Source organism: Microtus pennsylvanicus, chromosome 15, assembly GCF_037038515.1.
Source record: "Microtus pennsylvanicus isolate mMicPen1 chromosome 15, mMicPen1.hap1, whole genome shotgun sequence".
Taxonomy (NCBI): Eukaryota; Metazoa; Chordata; class Mammalia; order Rodentia; family Cricetidae; genus Microtus; species Microtus pennsylvanicus.
Genome location: NC_134593.1, coordinates 29,557,881 through 29,579,632, shown reverse-complemented (window position 1 = coordinate 29,579,632; position 21,752 = coordinate 29,557,881). Strand labels below are relative to the sequence as shown.

Below are 21,752 nucleotides of genomic sequence, written 5' to 3'. Positions count from 1 at the left end.
GTGGATACACACGTAAATAAAGATGATTAATAACAAAACAAAACTGGGGGTCTAGAGAAAGTAGCTCATCAGTAGAGGAAGGTCTAGCAGGGACAAGGCCTTGAACTGATCACCAGCATGGCCAGAATCCAAAATAAACAAGTAAGAAAGAGGAGGGCTCAAGGTGACCTGACACATACTAGCTGGAAAGTATTAACTAACAAGTTTATCAATACAGTCGTGCTTCAGCTCAGAGCTATCGGCATTAGTGTGTGTGTATGTGTGTGTGTGTGTGTGTGTGTGTGTGTGTGTGTTTAGTGGAAACTAATGAAGGAAATTGCCCTAATTATCTTATTTCAAAACCATGGTTTCATATTTCTTAAAGTCTTCCTCTTTAGACCAGTTTGATTTTTGAACAACTAAAGATCTGTGCAGATTGTCCAGAGCACATAGTATCAGAAGTGCCAGCCCTCTCCACTGTGTTCAGTCTAAGTGCTCTCTAGATCTATTTTCTCCATCCTGACTCTGGTTCTTTCTAACCTTTTAAATGTTGAAACTCAAATCCAGGGCCTCACACATGTTCCACCAAGCCCCGTGGACCAGTGTTGAGCTTCTTGAATCTGAACTACTTTGTATAGGAACTTAAAAGATTGGCTTTGCTAAAAAGCACCAACGCTTCATTGTAGGTGCACAGTTGATAATGAAAGCCAGAAAGTGCTGGCATCTCTGACTTCATTTGGTATGTCTCTTTTTGTTTTCTTAAACTTCAAGTCAGATTCCTGCTCAGCTCCGCACACTTAAAAACTGTTAATATAAAATTCATTATTAGTCTTAAATTTACCTAACCTCTCTGTAAAATACAAGAATGAAGACACGGGTGTCTAAGATACTTTTTTTTTAAATTTTAGAATTTTGTAGACAGATCACACTGATGACACTACCCCAGTAAGTGCTAAATGGGAGCAGTTGCCCCGTGAAGGGAACTGAAGCTGCTCTCTTATGTAAGAATGATCTCCTGATGAGAACTTTATTGCCCTCCTCAAGCAGTAAAGACCTCCTTGTAGCCCACAGAACCTTGCAGGATAGACCAAGATAATGACCAACCAGACCACCCTGATCAAGTTTGCCTGTGTTGTCAGCTGTGCAAACAGCGCCTCCTCATTTCTATAAGACCGCTTCCTAATGTGGCCATGGAACATGGCTCTGGTCTGCCTTTCATCACTGAGCTGTCTTCAGTTGACATCTGGAGACAGGTGGCCAGACCTACTCTGTTGTAAACCTTCAAGTCAGGGCCTTTGTCCTAAACTTCTGCAAAACTTTTGTATTTTATTTTTATTCAATATAGCCCCTTTACATTATTGTTGTTGTTATTATTTTATTTCCTATATTAGCCCACTGTTAACATAAAATCTATCTCTCATGTCAAAGGAAATAAGAGATAGTTGATTCTGAGTCAAATATGGTGGTCATGGTCCAGAAGTAAAGATCCAGATTGCTCCTGTGTGACTTTCCTCATTGCTGTGACTTAAGAAGGAAGGGTTCATTTCGGCTGCCAGTAGAGGATGCAGCGTGCCACGGCAGGAAGACGTGGCGGCAGGAGCTGGGGCAGAAGCGTGGCTGGCAGCTGCTCCCATTTTGTCCAGTTAGGAAGCAGAGGGAAAGCCGCTAGTGATAGAAGCTTTCTGCCCTCTGCTGTAAGCCTCGAGGTCTCCTCACTCTTGAAGTTTGCTTCACTGCAAAACCATCACTGTGTGGATGGCGCTGCTGTGTTCTTCTGGCAGCTCCAGCTGCAGTTTGGTTCCCTCCTGCAGCTGTCATAGATTCTGTGCCCTTTCGTGGCTGAACTGGGAAACACTTCTCTGGTTGTTTTTGAGGGGAGAACCCCTTCAGCTGCATTCTTAGTTCAGCCTCTTCTTTCAAAAGATTTTCTATTTTTCTAAGTCGGGCTATTGAGTATCTTTCCTGTTGTCCCAGTGCAAACTGTAAGGTTTCTCTTTAATGATGCTAATCTCTTACGGTAATTACAACTACTTTGTGTGCACCACCTTATCTGCAACTTTGAACATACTCCTTTGTAGCTAGAAGCTTTTTGTCCCACCTGGTCCCGCAGCCGCTTTTAAAAATAACCACTCTGAGGCTTAATATTAATTACAAACTGTTTATTAGCTCAGGCTTATTAGCTCTTACAACTAAATTAGCCAACTCATTTCTATTAATCTGCATGTCGCTATGTAGCCCATGTCTTACCAGTGGTGCTCTGGCATGTTGTTCCTTGGGCGACTGGATAGTGTCTCTCTGTCTTCACCCTTCTCCCTGTATCTCTGGATTTCCTACCTGACTCTATTCTGCCTGGCTATTGGCCAAATCAGCTTCTTTATTAACCAGTGGTAATAAAACATATTCAGCATACAGAAGGGCATCCCACATCACTCCTTCCTCAGCAGACAGCACATTTTTTTTCATGTTTCTTCTCTCACTGTAGATCTAAGAACAGTAAACAGTAGCCTGGATGTTAATTTGTCTTGGAATTTCCTCCACTAGAAAATTCTTAGCCTATTGCCTTTATTAAAAAAAGGTCTATGTGCACATGCATGCCTGGTGCCCTTGGAAGTCAAATGAAGGCATCAGATCCTCAGGAACTGGAGTTATAGATGGTTGTGAGACACCATGTGGGTGCTGGGAATTGAACTCAGGTTCTCTGCAAGAGCAGTAAGTGTTCTTAACCATTGAGCCATCTCTCCAGCTCTAGTATATTACCTTTTAATTCATCCTTACTCAAAGTTCTCAGGACACAGGAAGAAAGCAACCAGATTTTTTCCCCTCCAGAATGTATTGTGACCAGAAACTGTATCCTTCTCTATCCCAGTGCCGGTTCCTGCTTAAATCCTTGTTTCTCTCTGAGAACTCAAGAGGTGAGATATTAGTGACTACATTTCTATCAACACTCTGGTTTTCCACATTCCACATTAAAGCTCAGCATACAGCACTCTAGATCTCTGTAGCTCACAGCTCCAAACTCTTCTAAATTCCTCTTGCAAACCAGTTCTGAGGTCTAAAAACCCCACGGCCAAGTAATCATAGTTAACAACTCCACTTCTCAGTACCAATTTTCATATAGTCTTGGCTCTATAGAAAACAGAATCAGTAAAATGTGTGTGTGTGTATACACACACACAAAATATATATTATAAAAGGAGATTAGGTTGATTTACGTAATAGGTTCCTATTGGTCCCTATTTATGTAATAGGTCCCTCTTGATGTTGGCCATGTGTATGGTGGAGAGTCTGAGAACTCAGTAGCTGCTCAGTCCATGAAGCTAGATGCCTTAGTAGTACCAATGGAAGAGACAGTGCTGGGAAGCTGAGGAAGCTGGAATCTGATGGTGGCAGTAGCCAGGTGGGCAAGGCAGCTGCAGACTACCTTTTCCTTGGGCCGCTTTATCCTAACTTTCCTGCTGGAGAGTGCCACTGGCTTTGGAGGATGGGCTGTACCCCCTCAGTCTCTTCTGGAAGCACAGATATACTGAGAGGTCTGTCTTCTAAGTGATTTTAAGTCTTGCCAAATTGATAGAATCAACCTTTGTACTCTGAATAATGTGTTCACGTGGAAGAGGTATGTGGACTTTTTGGAGTTGGAAAAGAAAGTTGCAAAATCAAGGCATCGGGTTAGCAGGTTACAAGATTATAGCCAGGTGGTGGTGGCACATGCCTTTAATCCCAGCACTCAGGAGACAGAGGCAGACGGATCTCTGTGAGTTCGAGGCCAGCCTGGTCTACAAGAGCTAGTTCCAAGACAGGCTCCAAAGCTACAGAGAAACCCTGTGTTGAAAAACCAAAAAAAAAAAAAAAAAAAAAAAAAAAGATTATAGATCTGAGATGTTATCTGAATGAAATTCTTAGTTTTAGGGTTGGTGAAAGCTAGCAGACTGTCAAATTAATGCAGCCCAAAGGTTTTACCTGAGAGTTGAAAGTTATGTTAGGACAGACATTGGGAATGGGTACTAAATGGTTTCAGGGCCCTATATTACCCAGTTTGGCTTTGAACTCCCTTTGTATATGAGAATGACCTTGAACTTCTGATATGAGATTTCCCTCTGTATGCTTGAATACCATTAATAAATAAAGAAACTGCCTTGGCCTGTTGATAGGAAAGAACTTAGGTAGGCGGGGAAGAGGAAAATAAATGCTGGGAGGAAAAAGGGCAGAGCCAGGACAAGGCTATGGAGCTGCTGCCGGAGTCAGATGTGCCAAAACTGGGCTGGTAGGCCACGACCTCGTGGTGATATACAGATTAATAGAAATGGGTTAAATTAAGATGTAGGAGTTAGCCAATAAGAAGTTAGAGCTAATGAGCCAAGCAGTAATTTAATTAATACAGTTTCTGTGTGGTTATTTCAGGGCTAAGCTATCTGGGCGGCCGGGACAAACAAGTGGGCCCTACTGCAACAAACTTCTGTCCCAACTGCCTCACATTCCAGGTGATGGGATTACAAAGCCTGTTTTATGTAATATTGGGGGTCTGAACCCAGGGCTTTGTCTGTTCAAGGGAAACAACTCCACCAACTGAGCTACATCTTCAGTCATCTGCTTTATCAAAACCTATATTGTTGCATTCATTCATTTATTCACCCATTCATTTATTCAGTGTGTGTGTGTTGAAATAAATGTACAGACAGGATATGATTTGAACTGTGACTATTTTAAAATTAGAATTATCAATTCTGATATGTAGTATCTTGGAATTTTTTCACATTCTAATACTGTGAAGTAATAATTGCTTATTAGGTTTAGTTTATTTTTAAAAGTAGGTTTTTGATTGTTATCTGTGCCTTTAAATATTTAAAAAAAAATTTTTTTTGTCTTTTTAGCTGTCCCCTTTCCTCCAACCCAACGGCTAACTTTGAAGGAAGTATTTGAGAATGGGAAACCTAAAATGGATGTTTTGAAAAACCATTTGGTCAAAGAGGGCCGGGTAGAAGAGGAGGTGGCCTTAAAGATAATCAACGATGGGGCTGCCATCCTGAGGCAAGAGAAGACTATGATAGAAGTGGATGCTCCAGTCACAGGTATGAAGTGCACCTATATGGGGCCCTTAGATTTGCACTTATTCTGAGAAATGATTACAAAAAGCCAACTAAAATGAGTGTAATAAATATTTCTAGGAATTTTAAAAATAGTCTAGACATTGGTTAGAATGACTTTTGTTCCTTAACAACCAACATTAGAGGCTTAAGCTTGGTGGTTAAGAGAACATACTATTCTTGCAGAGGTCTAGATTTTCATTCCAAGTATCTGTTCTGTGGGTCATAGCCATTGTAACTCCAGCTATAGGGAGAATCCTCCACCTCTGGCCTCTGTGGACACCTGTACTCATGTACATACCCCCACACAGACAGATACATGCGCGCGCGCACACACACACACACACACACACACACACACACACACACACTTAAAAATAAATCTTTTTTTTTAAAAAGTACACTCTTAACTGTGTAATATTTAGCACGACTAACTAATTATACAGAAGTCTAGTCAAAAGCCAAAGTGATTAAATTAAAAGTTACATTTGATCCCTGTTGCTCTAATGTCGTTTTCCTGCTAATTTATTATTTTTACCTGTTGTCTTTCTTATGAAGTGTGTGGTGATATTCATGGACAATTCTTTGACCTGATGAAGTTGTTTGAAGTTGGGGGATCACCTAGTACTACTCGCTACCTCTTTCTGGGTGACTATGTGGACAGAGGCTATTTCAGTATAGAGGTAAGATTACCTTGGCTCTTCTTCCCCTATTGTACCACCTTCTTCTAAGATCTGCTTTCCATCCATCTGGAGAGCAGCTTAAGATGTGAACACTGCTAGAATTTATCCACTTTCTTACATTTGACATTTAACTAATAGAGAATTGTTTTATTTTTTAAAAAAATCTGTTCTTTTTTTTAACTTGCTAATTTTGAAAGTAAGTATTTGCTAAGTTTTCTACTTTGAAGATGCTGTCTGGGCTATATAGAAGGCACATACATAACTCTTCATGTTAAACAGTGTCTGGATTAGCTAACCTTAATTATAAGGCTGTAGTTGACTCTTAGGCTGTCTTCCTCTGAGAACTTGGCATCGGGAGTTCCTTACTGGAGTGATTTCTGGTCCTGTTGCACATGGCAGACAGTATGTTCTTTGGAAGGCAAAACATGAGGTGGAGCTAATAAAAACTGAATTCCTTTATATATTTAAGAAGTAAATGATGGGAACATGAGTAGAATTAAAAACAATTATATGCTTTTGTATGTAAACATAACATTATTTTAGGCCTTAATTCAAACACTTGAGTACCATGCAGTTATAGCACATTCATGTTTGATGTGTATCTGGGGTTTTTTTTTGTCATTGTTGTTGTTTTTGTTTTTTTGGTTTTGAGACAAGGTTTCTCTGTAGCTTTGGAGCCTGTCCTAGAACTAGCTCTTGTAGACCAGGCTGGTCTTGAACTCACAGAGATCCACCTGCCTCTGCCTCCCAAGTGCTGGGATTAAAGGCGTGCACCACTGCCGCCCGGCTTGATGTGTATCTGTGGCTTTACAAGTAAAGGATCCTTTTGAAGAAGTCTTCATAGTCAAGTTTGTAATACAGAAAGAACATGAGACCACAGATTGTATAGTGTTGTGGTGTCTTAGGCTGTGTGCTCTTCACAGTGTGAGAATTTGCTGCACTAGGTTGCTCCTGGTAGAGAAAAGTTCTTTTTCTCCTTCTTCTTCTCATAGCATTGGTCTTTTTTGTTGTTGTTGTTTTTAAATTCTGAGAGGTTTTATTAAGAAAACAAAATGAGGATAAACGAGCACGAAAGAACTTCATTGATAAAAGGATGTTAATGTTACGGAATCTAGAGTAAAGCTATTTCTAGGAAACTCTTTTAAAGTATTTGATTTATGACGTTTTACATTTTGGCAGCGATGTAACCTAGTTGCAGGAAGAACACAGTTACTCTAAATATACTGTACATGGACTCAGAGACCACCTGCACCTCTGCTCACTGTCAGCAGCTGCACAGGTATTGGCTTAAAACAGAGAAGGGTAGATATCAGATACTGAAGGTTTGTGTTATGCCATTATTTCACAAAATATAGGTAACAATCAACAAGTAAAGTCTATTTCTCATAAAATTGCATATGGTATTTGATATCTCAAGATTACAATGTTGCCATTCTAGGAGAGAGAAACAGAAACAATCCAAAGAAACCTTTATACTAAATTCAACACATTTGGTTCCAAAATGTTCATTTTCTTACAAAAGCAACTTTATTATTTAGAAAATAAGATATCATATATATATTCCTTTGTAGCATTGCATCTAATTTTATTTAAATCATTAACCTTATACATTTAAAAAAACAGTAATTTAAGTAAGAACTTGTTTGATTTTTCTTGTAATTTGCAGAGCCAGAATTCCTTTTTGTTTGTTTTTGTTCTTGTTTTGTTTTGTTTTTTTGAGACAGGGTTTTTCTGTATAGACTTGACCATCATAGAACTTGCTCTCTAGACCAAGCTGGCCTCCAACTGACAGAGATCCACCTGCCTCTGAGATCAAAGTTATCCTCAGCTACATAAATGAGTTTGATGCCAGCCTGGGTTGCATGAGCTTCTCTGTAAAGAAAAAAAAAATCCAAAAATTAAATGCAGAATCTCATTTGCTAATAGCATTTAGACTCAACATGTATTATTAGAATTCTGCCTCTGTCCTGGTGATGGTAATGCACACCTTTAATCCCAGCATAGCGTTGTTCTTAAATATAATTTGTCTGTCTTACCCCAGTGTTCGAAGAAGAGCCAGGTCTAAAGTCCCAGGAAGAATGAACAACAAAGTATTTTTATTTTACTCTTCAGTTAAATGGCAGTGTCAGGAGCTAGGGATGCAGTTCGGTGGCACAGTGCTTGCCTAGCGTCTCACTGCTGTGCCTTGTCCTGCTGCTCAGTGGCACTCACACCCGTCCTCTAACTAGGTCCTGGGATGAGTGGAGGTCATGCTTCTAGACTTTGTCCTTGAAAGCCTTCCTATTGCCAGCACATCATCTCAAAAGGGTGGGTGTTCAAAAGGCACACTGGGTTTTTCTTTATGGGTTTGTTAACATGAAATGATTTAAGAGACAGAAGGAAAGACTATAGAATGTTCTCAGTTATTCATTGTTTTACTTAATGAAATGCATTTTTGTTGTTGTTTTTGTTTTTATTTAAGCAGTGTTTCATGTGACTTAGACTCAAACTTGCTGTATAGCTGAGGATGACCTTGAACTTCTGACCCTTCTGTGTCGTGCTTCCTTGATATTTACATAGTGCTGAAGATGGAGCCCTGGACTTTGTGCATGCTAGGGAAATGCTCCACCAACTGAGCTACATCCCTATTCCCTGGAACAACGTATTAGACATAAAATATTGGGGCTGGGAAGATAGCTCAGTCGTTAAGAACACAGACTGCTTTTACAAAGGACCTGATTTCAGTTCCTAGCACCCACATCTGCTTGTGGATCACAACCATCTTTAACTCTTGCTCTAGGAAAGAGGAGATGTTTCTGGCATCTTTCAGCACCTGGTCTCATGCACACAGAACAGATAGATGCATAATTTGAAAAAATAAAATTTTAAATGTGACAAAATATTTTCTAATTATTTATTGTTATCACTTTTTTAAACTATAGTTTAAAAATAGGCTTTTAAAGCTTTAATTTATTTTTAAAATTTAGGTGCTGGGGATTAAACCCAGCATGAATTCTACCACTGAGCAACATCCCAGCCCTTGGGCTTTTGTTTTGTTTTAGAGGCAGGTGTCTTTATGTTACCCAAGTAGGATTTTTCTTTCTTCTGAGATGTGTTTTCTCTTTGTAGCCTTGGCTGTCCTAGAGCTTGCTGTATAAACAGGTTGGTGTTGAATTTCTGCTTCAGCCTCCCAAATAGCTGGAACTACAGGCGTATGCCCTCCTCTGGCTCTAATTCCTGGTTTTTAAATAGTTTCAATTCATTGATACAATTGCTAAATTACATTTTAAAATTCACAGTGAGCTTTGTGCCTATATGAAACATGATTAATAAAAACTCAGGGTCAGAAATTGGGGTTCAACCTGAAGATGCGAAAAGCAAAGCAGCCAGCCAGGCTTTTACCTCGACCTCAGTCTCAAATGGCCATTCTGCCTCCAGGGATCTCAGAATGAGACTGTATGTTGAGAGCTGTTTCCTCCCATTTTATAATCCTCTCTAGGGCTGGGATTAAAGGCATGCACCATCCAGTTTCTATGGCAACTAGTATGGCTACTGGAATTAAAGGTGTGTGTCACTGTGGCTGCTGGGATTAAAGGTTACCATATCCTGGTCTGTAAGGCTGGCCAGTGGGACTGTTTTACTCTGAGATCTTCAGGCAGTCTTTATTTATTAGGATACAATTGAAATACCACTACACCTATATGCCATTTTCAGGAAACTTTGTGTTACATGCTCTTCCTCTCCTTTATCAATAAGTTCCTGAGAACCAACTTCATAGCAGGCTGTAGAGATAAAATCAAGACTAAGATTCGGGTGGAGGATGTCACTCAGCACTAGAACACTAGCCTAGCATCCCCATCTTCACACAGAAAGAATAAGATTCATATTCTCTGGAGGATCTAGCAAAAGGCTCCCTTGTTGAGCGTGTCTTTCTGTAGAGCAGAAGTGTTCCTGTCATTAGAAGTAGTAATCTTCATATTAAGACCTTACCCAGAGGGCTAGTAAGGTGGCTTAGTGGGTAAAAGCATGTAATGTTTTTGTAGAGGACCCAAGTTTGACTCTCAACACACATATCAGGCAGTTCACAACTGCCTATAACTCCAACTCCAGGGGATCCAAATAACTCTTTGGACACCTGCCCTCATGTGCTTATACTTATACACCGGCATACACACATAATTAAAAATAATAGAAATGAATTTTAGGGAGCTCCTGATAGTCTCCTGATATATAATAGGCACCCGGTTGGGTGAATGAATGAATATTAACAAATTGTAGTTTGTGTTTGACATTATTTGATGGGTTTTTATATTGACTTTTTTATAATAACTTGAAAGTTTTAGGTACAGTGGTGACTAATTAAAAGGTGTTTTCCTTTTAAGATTCTATTTACTTGGATTTTACGTGTATAAATGTTGCCTGGCTTTAATTAAGTGCATGCCTGGTGCAAAGGATGTTAGAAGACAGCAGTCAGATCCTTGGAGCTGGAGTTCTAGGAGGATGTGAATCTCCATGTGTGGGTCCTGGAAACTAAACCCAGGTCCTCTAGAGGAGCAATAAATGGTCTTAACTGCTGAACCATCTCTCCAGCTACCACCCCTCCCAGTTTTTTGAGATAGCATCTTATATAGCCAAAGCCCCAAGCTTGTTATGTGTGTGTCTCCACCTCCCAAGTGCTGGGAGTATAAGCATAAACCACTATGTGACTTTTATTTTAGTGGCTAGAAAAATCACTTAGTGGTTCAGAGCTTGTACTGCCCTTGCAGAGGACCAGAGTTCTGTTCCCAGCACCCATGTCAGGTGGCTCACAAAGCCTGTAACCCAGCTCTAAAAATTCTGACCCCTTACATGCACATGTCATACCTCAATGCACATAAACTCGTGATTCAAAATGTTCTAATTTTTTATTTTATTTAAAAAAATTAATTTGTGTGCTTTTGTGCATGAGAGAGAGGGAGGGAGGTGTAGTAATATGGAGCGGTGGCGGGGCTGCGTCCCCAACACCCCAGCCGCCTGCCCGGCTAGCTTATGCCCCGAAATAATTACACAGACACTGTATTCTTTTAATCACTGCTTGGCCCTTAGCTCTAGCCCTTACTGGCTAATTCTGATATCCCAATCAACCCATCTCTAATAATCTGTGAGCACCGGTCTTACCGGGAAAGATTCTAGCCTAAGTCCATCCTGGGTCGGAGCTTCATAGCGTGCATCTTCCCTGGAGCAGGGATCATGGCGTCTCTGCTGAGGCGTCTGCTCCCGAGAGGAGAGCTGTGGAGTCTGACCTCACTTCCTCTTCCTCCCAGCGTTTTGTTCTGTTTACTCCTCCCACCTATCTCCTAACCAATGAGAGCCAAGCAGTTTCTTTTTATTTAACCAATGACCTTCCTCCATCAGGGAGGGAGCTTATGCTACTTGTATACAAGTGCCTATGGGGTGGAAGAGGGTTTCAGATTCCCCTGGAGACAGAGTTACAGGCAGTTTTGAGCTGCAAGATGAACTTGGGTTCTCTGAAGAGCGGTGTCTCTCAAGCCACTGTCTTTTTATTTTTTATTTTTCTTTTTACCTGGAGAGGAAATCCAGACCCTCATACACCACAGCTATCTACTGTACTACTGAGCTATTCCCTTACCCTCAACTTTTTGTGGTTGTTGTTATAATCTTTTATATGTATTTTCTAATATTGCAAGTCCTTTTTTAAGATTTTATTTATTTATGAGTATATGGGTATTTTACCTACATGTATGTGTACTATGTGTGTGTAAATGCCCACAGAAGCCAGAAGAGGGAGTCAGACCCCTGGGACTGGAGTTACAGATGGCTGTAAGCCACCATGGGGAGGCTGGGAACTGAATCTGGGTCCTCTGTAAGAGAATGGAGTGCTCTTAACTGCTGAGCCATCTTTCCAGTCCCTTGTATGCATTTTAAAAAAGAAATTAGACTATCATGAGTATTCCTTTTGTAGTCTTTTCCATTCAATTTCATGCTAAAAGCATTTTGTCATTAATTTTTCTACAAAGGCATATAATTAATGGCACAAATATAATTTATTTTTTAACATTCCTTTAGTATTGGATAAATAGGCTTATAGAAGGTTGCTTAGCACCTTTTCCTACTTCCTCCTTAGTAACAAAACCCCTTTTTTGCTCCAGAAACTAGAATTGGAATTGGAAGGAGAATTTCAGATTCAAGAAAGGAAGGCTTTTATCCCAGGCCGGGGAACAACTTCTGGTTGGTCTGAACTTGTTAAGGCATATCTATTTCCTGCCATCTGTAAGGGACAAGCAAAGGCCTCTTCTACCCACCATCATAGAGATAGCTTTCTGGCACTATTCTTGTTTCTGTTTGCTTGTCTGTTTTATGGACATCTTTCTTATATAAAAAGGCTCTGGAAAAGTTAAAACTTTGAGGTTTGTTTTACTTTGTTTGATGCAGAATTTCAGAAAGTCCAGACTGGCCTCGAATTCACTGTGAAGCCAAGGTGACTTTGAACTCCTGTTTCTTCTGTGTTTGCCTTCCCTGTGCTTTGGGTACAGGGTAAAGCTTTTGGACATCTATTCCACCCTATCATTTCAAATTTGGAGGTGTGTCCTGAGGCAGCCAATTCCTGACTGTGGTGACTGTGAGGTGGGACTAAGGGTGAAAAGCAGACCTCTGTGAGTCATAGACTGATGACAAGCAGGAGAGGGGCTGGTCTCTCTGTGACAGTGCTGAGACCATCACCACACATCTGTCCCTGTAGGCAGAGGTTGTTTGTTTGTTCTTGGCCAATCACACAGAAACTATATTATTTGCAATACTATTTGGCCAATAGCTTAAGCGTATTTCTAGCTAGCTCTTATATTGTAAACTAACCCATCTCCATTAATCTGTGCATCACCATGGGGTCGTGGCCTACTGGCAAAGTTTCAGTGGGCTCTGGCGGAGGCAACTGTCTCCTGTGGTGGCTATGTGGCTTCTCACTGACTCCACCTACTTTCTCTATAGCTTTTCCAGCCTGGCTATATTCTGGTTGAAAGCAGCTTCTTTTTTCATTAGCCAATAAAAGCAACACATATTCAGAAGGACTTCCCACACCATTTCCCCTTTTCTGTTTAAATAAAAAGGAAGGTTTTAACTTTAACAGTCTGTCCTCCCTTCTAGAATGTTAAATGGCTTTGTGGCTGTGTTCGTGTGTGTGTGTATGTGTGTGTGTGTGTGCACGTGTGTTTACATACATGCCTATAGAGGCCAAAGGACAACTTATAGGAATGAGTTCTTTCCACTTTGTGGATCCCAAGAATTGAACTCAGGTTGTTGGGCTAGGCAGCAAATTCCTTAACCCCCAGGTTTATCTCTCAGGCCCAGTTAATTAGATTTTGTATCATTGCACTGAAAGAGGTACAAGCTCATTTTCCATTTTGTTCTGTACATTGCTGAAGCTAGTGTCTTGTTGAATATATCTTTAATTTAAAAAATTACTATATGGGGGTGGGGTGTGTGCATGCTACCGTGCACTTGTAGAGGTCAGAGAACAACTTTGTGGAGTTTGTTATGTCCTTTCACCCTTATGTAAGTTCTCCAGATTGAACTCAGGTCACCAGACTTACACAGCAGGCTCTTTTACCCACTGGTCACCTCACTTTAATACATCTTTAATAGCACATCTGACTTTTCCTTAAATCAAATCCTTAAAAGTTAAGTTCTTGATTTTCTCTTGAGGTGCAGGAACATATTGTTTGTTTACTATCCATGAAGATAAAGTTGAATAAAAGGATAAAGGGAAATAGGAACAACTAATTTTTTGAATCAGTCAGGGCAAGACTTTCAGAAGCAGTAACCTTTGGGTAGAAACTGGAATGATCTTGAGAGCTGGTGTAGAGAAATGGGAAGTGTAACAAGGCTGGGGTGGTGAGAACAGGCATAGGGATGTGGGGATGTAGCGGGGAGGCAGGCAGAGGTTAGGTGCTGGCAGGGCGTTTAGGTTTGTTCTGAATGTGTTATGAAGCCACTGGGTTGTTATTTCAATTGCTCTTATTTTAATGTTTTGGGGGCTTTGTGAGGAGTAGCATAGCCATGTTTGTGTCTTAGAACAATTACTCTGTTATGTAGTGACTGACTGCTAGAGCCTAAGGACAGGCAGAGAGACCCCAGGTAGGAGTCATAATAGAGTTTGAGTCCTTGTGTCTGAAAAGCTTGAGACAGATATGTTTTCTATTGCAGAGGTTTTTGGGCATCAAAGCATTTGCATAGACTTTACCAGTGTAGCATCCTTCATCCAGAAGTAAAATCTGAAATGCTCCGGAGTCAGATCTTTTGGAGTATCATGTTGGCACTCAGAGAGTTTCAGATTTTGGAGTATTTCAGATTTTAGAATTTGATAATGTCTGTGATATGGATAAGAGATAGCAGTAATAGACAAAACAGTTTACACAGTTCTTTCTTGTTCTTTTTTTATAGTGTCATGGTGTTGCTTAGTGTGTGTATGTATATGTTATTGCCAGTATTTTGCTATGACAATGTTGTAGCATGTGTATATATTTTCATATTGGTGAAAGTACATGACTTAAAAATGGGTCAAGAGTTAAGTTAATAATGTAGTTTTGTCAGTTTTTGCTGTATTGTCTTTACTGTGTAATTTTTTTCTTTGTCTTTAGATCTATTTATTTTATGTATGTTAGTGTTGACCAGTATGTATATGTGTGCACCATGTACGTGCCTGGCATCCCAGAGGTCAGAAGAGGGTATCAGATGTTCTGGGACTGCATGGTTGTGAATCGCCACATGGGTGCTGGGAACTGAGCCCAGGGCCTCTGAAGAGCAATGAGTGCCTTTACTGCTGAGCCAGCTCTCCAGCCCCTGTGGACCTTCCTTTTCACATAGTGAAATGTGTTGTGTTTTCTCGCCTGTGGACCTCTCATTACAATCTCTTTCCTACAGCCATGCATCCTTCTAGAGCTTCTTTTCAATACTGATCACTTGTTCTCTTGTCACTTGTTGGGTGCTATGTAACATTAGAGCTGTTTTTATTCTTTTGAAATGGCATCCAACCCCAGAGACGTTTATTTAAAAGTGACCTTATTTTATTTTTCTGTTTTTATGAGACAAGATTGTATACTGTAGCACAGGCTAGCCTCCAATTGACGGCAGTCTTCCTCTTTAGTCTACTCAGTGCTGGGGTTGCCGTCATGGCTGCCATGCACAGCTTTCACCCAATGACTTGAGATGCCACTTTTACTGTAGATGTCTGTCCCATGAGCTTGGATCCGTTTCTGGACTGTGGTAAAATACTGCTGTATTGTGGCATATGGTAGGGCACAGTTTCTTTATTTTTAATGAACTTAGGTTTTATTATGTAACCAGGCTGATCTAGAACTCCTTATGTTGTCTGACCTAGCCTTGAATTCATGATCTTTTTGCCTGAGTACAAGTATGTGAGGTCTGTACTTCATGTCTGACTCAGAACATTGTTGTTTTTGTTTTTTTGAGACAATGTGGCACATAGCTTAAGTTGCTTCAATTTACTGTGTAGACAAGGTTGACCTTAACTACTGGTTCCTCACAGATTCTTCTGCTTCCACCTCTCAAGTTCTAGTATTATGGGTGTGGGGCATTATATTTTGTTTTTTATGGGTTCTGGGATTTGAACTTAGGACCTTGTGCATGCTAAGCAGATATTCTACCCTAGCCTTTTTGTTGCTGTTCTAAATGTAACTTTTAGTTTTATAATTTTTATTTTTTTGTTGTTTTTGTTTTTCGAGACAGGGTTTCTCTGTATTCCTGGCTGCCCTGGAACTTGCTCTATAGATCAGGCTGGCCTGGAACTCACAGAAATCCACCTGCATCTGCCTCCTGAGTGCTGGGATTAAAGGCGAGTGCCAAGGCATGTGCCACCAATGCCCGGCTTTGAATGAAATTTTTATACTATGTTACTCTATTTCATACTTTTATATAAAAGCTTGTTTATTTACATATTCAAATTTATATCCTATTTTGCTGAATTCTATTATTTATGCTGCTTTTATCATTGTTTTTTGTTTTTCTTCAGTTATACAATTATATCATCTGCACATAACGATACTTTACATTTTTCCTTACCCATTCTGAAGCCTTTACTTGATCTCATTTGTCTAATTATATTGCTAACACCTTTATTGTAATGTTGAAGAGTGACAGTTAATAATCTTGCCTTGTTCCTAGTCCTAGTTTTTTTTCCACTGTAAAATAGTGGTGCAGATTTTAGGACTCTGGTATGTATGTGGGTAGCTTTGCCCAGAGAGTTCTCAGTTAAATATTTGGGAGAGATTTTTTATGAAGGCTGCTTATTCTATCAACTTTAAGAGTAACTTTCAAAAGCTAGAAGATTGCATTTTTCAGTTTGGGACTTTCAGTGAGCTATACCATAGAGCACGTCATTTCAATTTAGTTAAATTGTCTTTATGTACTGTTGTGGTCATGAAGAACATTATCCTTTGTGTCTCCTAGTGTGTGCTGTATTTATGGAGTTTAAAGATTAACTATCCTAGAACATTGTTTCTGCTTCGAGGAAATCATGAATGCAGGCATCTCACAGAGTACTTCACCTTCAAACAGGAATGTAAGTATGCATCTTCAGGGACTGTTCAGTTGTTTCATGTGCTGCCATGCTCACTTAAGATCATACCTTCTAAATAAAAATAGTGAGTGAGGCTTGGTGTCTCTCGCCTGTAACTCAACACTCGGGAGGCTGAAGCAGTAGGACTACCCCAAGGTTGAAGCCAACTTGGGCTATAGAGTGAGACCTTGTTTAAAAGAAAACGAAGAAGAAAAATTGGGTGCTCCTACACTGTTATCAGAGAATGAGTTTATTCAACACCCACATGTCACTTTACCGTGTGTTCATACTGAGTTGCCAGTAGTGTCCTGTATTGGACATGGGGTGGTTATAATGGCAGCCTTCCTCCCAGGAGAGCCTGAAAGGAAAGGTCAGAGTTATTAAAGGAAATGGTAAGCCAGGTTTAGTGTTCATGTCTATAATCCCAGCACTCGAGAGGTGAAGGAAAGAGGATAAGGCATTCAGGGCAAGCCTTGGCTATGTGGTGAATTCAAGGTCAGTTTGGGCTCTCTCAACAACAACAGATTTGGTCAGACACTAAATTCTGTTGCAAATGCAGGATCTTCAGATCATTCCAGCCCCAGAAACTTTCTGAAATAAAGATACCATTAGACCATAATAACCAGGAACTTATCAACTTAGATTTACTCTTGGTAGGTATTTGAATTGGTGTCAAGTATTTAGACAGCAATTTCGCAATATTTGTGAAAATCGCAGATATACATTCCCTTTTCTCCGTATTTTGACTTGTCAGAATGTATCATGCAGACTGTATGTTAGTGAGCTCACACATATGTCTTGTCATATTTAGCAGGGCCAGATGTGCTGTTGGCTGAGAGAAGCCATTTGCTAACCGTGCACACTATGTGAAGAAGAAACTGGCACTAGTGTTTACTTCTGAAGTGCTGAGTCAGGTCTTATTTTAATATTTTTCTAGTACTGTTTGAATTATTTTTTGCCATCATTATGTACTATTTTTGTAATTTTTTTTCAAGTTGCTAATCTAAAAATTACTCAGTTGGGGACCTTTATTTGAAGGGCTTTTTAATTTCTTTGCTTTCTTAAAGATGTGATCTTGCTATGTAGTCCTTGATGGCCTCAAACTCCCTGTATAGACAGGCTATCTGTCAGTCTCTCGAGTAGATGTGTGCCTCCACTCCTGGCTCTTGAAGGCAAGGCTTTTATTGTTTTGTTTTGTTTTGTTTTGTTTTGTTTTGTTTTGTTTGTGTGTGTGTGTGTGTGTGTGTGTGTTTTAAGGCTGGGGTATACTTCAGTGGTAGAGTATGTGAAAGGCCCTAAGTTCAGTCCTCAGCACTGTAATTAAATATTTTTTAACATTGATTTTTTTTTTAAATTCTATGTATGTGCATGGGGTGAACTTGCCCTGGCTTATGTGGAGGCCCTTGAGTCGATGCTCTCCTTTCTGTGTGAGTCCCGAAGATTGAATCCAGGTGTGGGCTCAGCAACAGTGCTGTGTCCCCTAAGCCATCTCACTGGCTCATGAATAGGTTTTTGAAGCATTTCTAGTAACTCGGCTGTATGCAGTTGAATAAGAACGACTGTAGGGCCAGTGAGATGGCTGAGCACTTGCTCCTAAGCCTGATGACCGAGTTCAGTCCGCAGGAAACAGAGAATCGATTCCTTGAAAGTTGTCCTCTGACCTCCACATTTTGATATTATGTTTGTAGGTGCATGTGCATAGACAGTGTAAAAGAAATAAAAGAATGCTGTGCCAGTGTCTGAAAACTCTTCACTCTCTGTCCCCTTCATCTAACCTTTAAGATTTTGAAATACTTTGCAGTTTCTCTAAAACATTACTATTTTTGCCTAGAAAATTAAATATGTATAAAACAACCGGCAAAGGCCCTGGAATACACTTGATGGAAGTCAGCTGCTGGTACTTAGAATTAAGTGGGTGGCAAGAAAATTGCCTCTGTGGATGTCCTGTTCTGAGTGCTGTGGTGTTGTGGTTTTGACTTTGACAGAGAGTCCTCTACATTGCCCAGGCTAAGAACAGCAGTTCATTAGACCTAGGCTCAGGCTTTTTGTTTGGTTTGCTTTTTAAGGGACATCTACTGTAATTTCCCCACCTGTTTGCCCCTTTTAAGCTAAAGTTTTTGTTTGTTCTTTTTGTGGACTTTGGTGCTGGAGAGTGAAGTAGATTTCTTTTGTGATCAGCATAATTGGTTCCATAATTGGTTCTATTTTTAGAAGATAGAACAGTAGGTTCAGGAAATGCTTTAAGCATCTTATTTTGCCCGGCGTTTCTTACCTTGTGTCTCTATTTGTTTTCAGTGTGCTTCTAGCTATACTTCAGCCCAGTCACTTATTCTCCTGTATAGTACCTCCCGTTTCATTCTAATGCTGCATGCAAGATGCAAATAAATCTTGGAGCAAGCATACACACTAAAATAAAAATATAAATGTTATTCCTATATAAGGAAAGAGCATGTGTGTGTTTCCTGGGTGTTTACTGATAAGCCGATCTTGCCTATGGGCTACTGAGGCTTTTAGGATCAGAACCGTGTAATTAATGTTAAGTGACATCAGTTGCAGAGCGTGCAGCTGCAGGCTTGTTGCTTTTTTAAGGAATGTGGGCAGAAGCTTTTCTTGTCTCATATCAATATTTGCTTTTTTTTCTTTTTTTTTTGAAACAGTGCTATTTTTACTTTTAACTTTGAGGCAGAGTCTAAGTTCCCCAGATTGCCCTTGTATCTCCTAGCTAGTTGGGGTTACAGGCTGTGTCACTAGGCCTGCATCACACTCTTTCTTAGTTATAATGGGAGATTGAATTTTTGTTTTGTTTTGTTTTTGAGACAGGGTTTCTCTGTGTAGCCCTGACTGTCCTAGAACTCACTATGTAGACCAGGCTGGCCTCGAACTCACAGAAATCCACCTGCCTCTGGGATTAAAGGTGTGCACCACCACTGCTTGGCTGGGAGAGATGCTTTTTTTATTTGTTTTGCTTTGTTTGAGACAGGGTTTCTCTGTGTGGCCTTGGATGTCCTAGAACTAACTGTAGACCAGTTAGTTCAAAGCTGGCCTTGGCTCACAGAGGCCCGCCTGCTTCTGCCTCCTGAGTGTGCACCACCACTGCTCAGCTGGGAGACGTGGTTTTAAGATCGGGGCCTATTAGGCTACCCTGCTGGCCTCAAACTCTCAGTGCGCCTCTGCCTCATCCTCCTGAGAGTACAGGCATGTGTTATCATGCCTGGCTAACAGTTAATTTTGGGGGGGGGGGGATTTTTCGAGACAGGGTTTCTCCGTAGCTTTTTGGTTCCTGTCCTGGAACTAGCTCTTGTAGTCCAGGCTGGCCTCGAACTCACAGAGATCCACCTGGCTCTGACTCCGGAGTGCTGGGATTAAAGGTGTGTGCCACCACCGCCCGGCCCAGCAGTTAATTTTTATATACTGTCCTTTTATTGTTATGTACTTAGAAAGCAAGAAGCCTTGTGTATTGATCCCATCTCGTAGTTCTGGGTCCAGATTTCTCAAGCAGATTAGTCTGTTGTTTCATGAACTGTTTTGTTTTGTTTTGATTGCTTACTGACAAGTCCCAGAAATTCCTGTGCTTTCCTAATGAAAATAGTACTGTTATAACAGACTTTAAAAGAACAAATACTGTTTATTGCAACACTATTTTAGAGTAGCAGTTTGACCTGGTTAGATTATGGCATATCCATAGAGTCAAGTGCTGTGTAGTTTGTTTTCTTTTTAATTACTAAGCTGCTCTTATAGGAATGACAGAAGTTTACCTTACCCTCAGAATTTTTCAGCTAGGCTAGAAAATTCAATTGGCCTGGCATGGTGCAGACCTTTAATCCCAGCACAGGAGGCAGCGGCAAATCTCTAGTGGGGATGGGAGGGGACAGAGAGGAAAGACAGAGACGGGGAGAATCTTTAGTGAATGCAAATAAAAATTAAGGAAATAATGCTCGGTGGATAGACTTATAAGTAATGCTGACTCTCAAAACTCTTTCTAGAATTCTTTTAAGATTTTGTTTTACTACTGGCCATGGGTGATGCAGGCCTGTAATCCCAGCACTTAGGAGGTGAGTTAAGGTCAGTTTGGGCTATGAGAGCTTTTAATTACATATAAAATGTTGTTCTGTCCTGTTGCATTATTGGCAACAATGAAAACTTATTTAAATGTGGCCCTGCGGTTGTGATAGTTCTCCTTTATTTTAGACAAGTCTTAGCCTACAGTATAGACATTAATTTTTCATGAAAATAAAACTCTTGAGTCAGCTAATTTGACCTTCAGGAATAATAAATTTGGGTATTTAGATTCTGTTTAATTTAAACTTAAAAAGAATGGGTGGCAGATATCAGTAATCCCAGCACTCTGGAATCTGCTAGTTCTAGCCAGCCTGAGCTTCATGGCAAGACCTCATGTTGAAAGTTCACAGGCTGAGGAGGTAACCATTTGGTAGAGCACTTGCCTAGCATTCTCAAGGCCCTGGGTTCTAATTCCTGCACTGTGATTAGGAAGAGTTTGTGAGGATGTTTAACATGCTTGCAGTTCTGGGCACTGGGCCCAGTGCCCTCCCCTTTTATTTAATTGTGTTCATATTTATATCTGTATTTGTTTGTATATCTGTGTACCACATACATGCCTGGTGCTCTCAGAGGTCAGAAAAGGGTATCAGATGCCCTGGAACTGGAGTTTTAGATGGTTGTGAACCGCCTCATGGGTGCTGGGAACTGAGCCCAGGGCCTCTGAAGAGCAATGAGTGCCTTTACTGCTGAGCCAGCTCTCCAGCCCCTGTGGACCTTCCTTTTCACATAGTGAAATGTGTTGTGTTTTCTCGCCTGTGGACCTCTCATTACAATCTCTTTCCTACAGCCATGCATCCTTCTAGAGCTTCTTTTCAATACTGATCACTTGTTCTCTTGTCACTTGTTGGGTGCTATGTAACATTAGAGCTGTTTTTATTTATTTTTGAACGGCAGCTGACCCAGAGCTGTTTCATTAACCTGGGGTTACAGACAGCTGTGACAGTTGTGAGCTGACATGTGGGTGTGGAGGACTGAACTCTGGTTTTATGCCAGGTCATCCAGTGCTCTTAACAGCTGAACACCTCTCCAGCTGCCTTCCTCGGCTTTTAAGTGAACATAGAAATGGTATCTACTTCATAGAGATTCTATAAAGGTGGTCAGTTAACACTCACAGTTACAGCCATTGTGTGCCAGGCATGAATACACTTTACACGTGCACTTCAGTCCTTAAGCAGCATTATTGTAAGGATTATCACTTCCATTAGATAGTTGGGAAAACCATAGCACTTGAAATGAAGACATTTGTCCAAGGTTCTAAGCTAAAAGCTAACAGATCTGAGATCCAAACCGAAAGAGTTAGGTTACAGATAATTTATCTGACCACTGTGCTGGGTCAAGGCGTTTAGTTCACTGATGTGTGTGTGTGTGTGTGTGTGTGTGTGTGTGTGTGTGTGTGTATGT

The 21,752-nt window shown here is 40.5% G+C and overlaps 1 protein-coding gene across 5 annotated transcripts in view; it reads left to right on the top strand.

Moving 5' to 3' along the window:
• Positions 1–21,752, top strand: part of Ppp3cc (protein phosphatase 3 catalytic subunit gamma) — a 74,915-nt gene that overhangs the window by 19,040 nt on the left and 34,123 nt on the right. For all 5 annotated transcript variants that reach the window (XM_075950010.1, XM_075950011.1, XM_075950008.1 and 2 more), the window contains exons 2-4: positions 4,848–5,045; positions 5,619–5,743; positions 16,184–16,295. In XM_075950010.1, the coding sequence (XP_075806125.1) occupies positions 4,848–5,045; positions 5,619–5,743; positions 16,184–16,295 (435 nt within the window). The remainder of the gene's footprint in view (positions 1–4,847; positions 5,046–5,618; positions 5,744–16,183; positions 16,296–21,752) is intronic.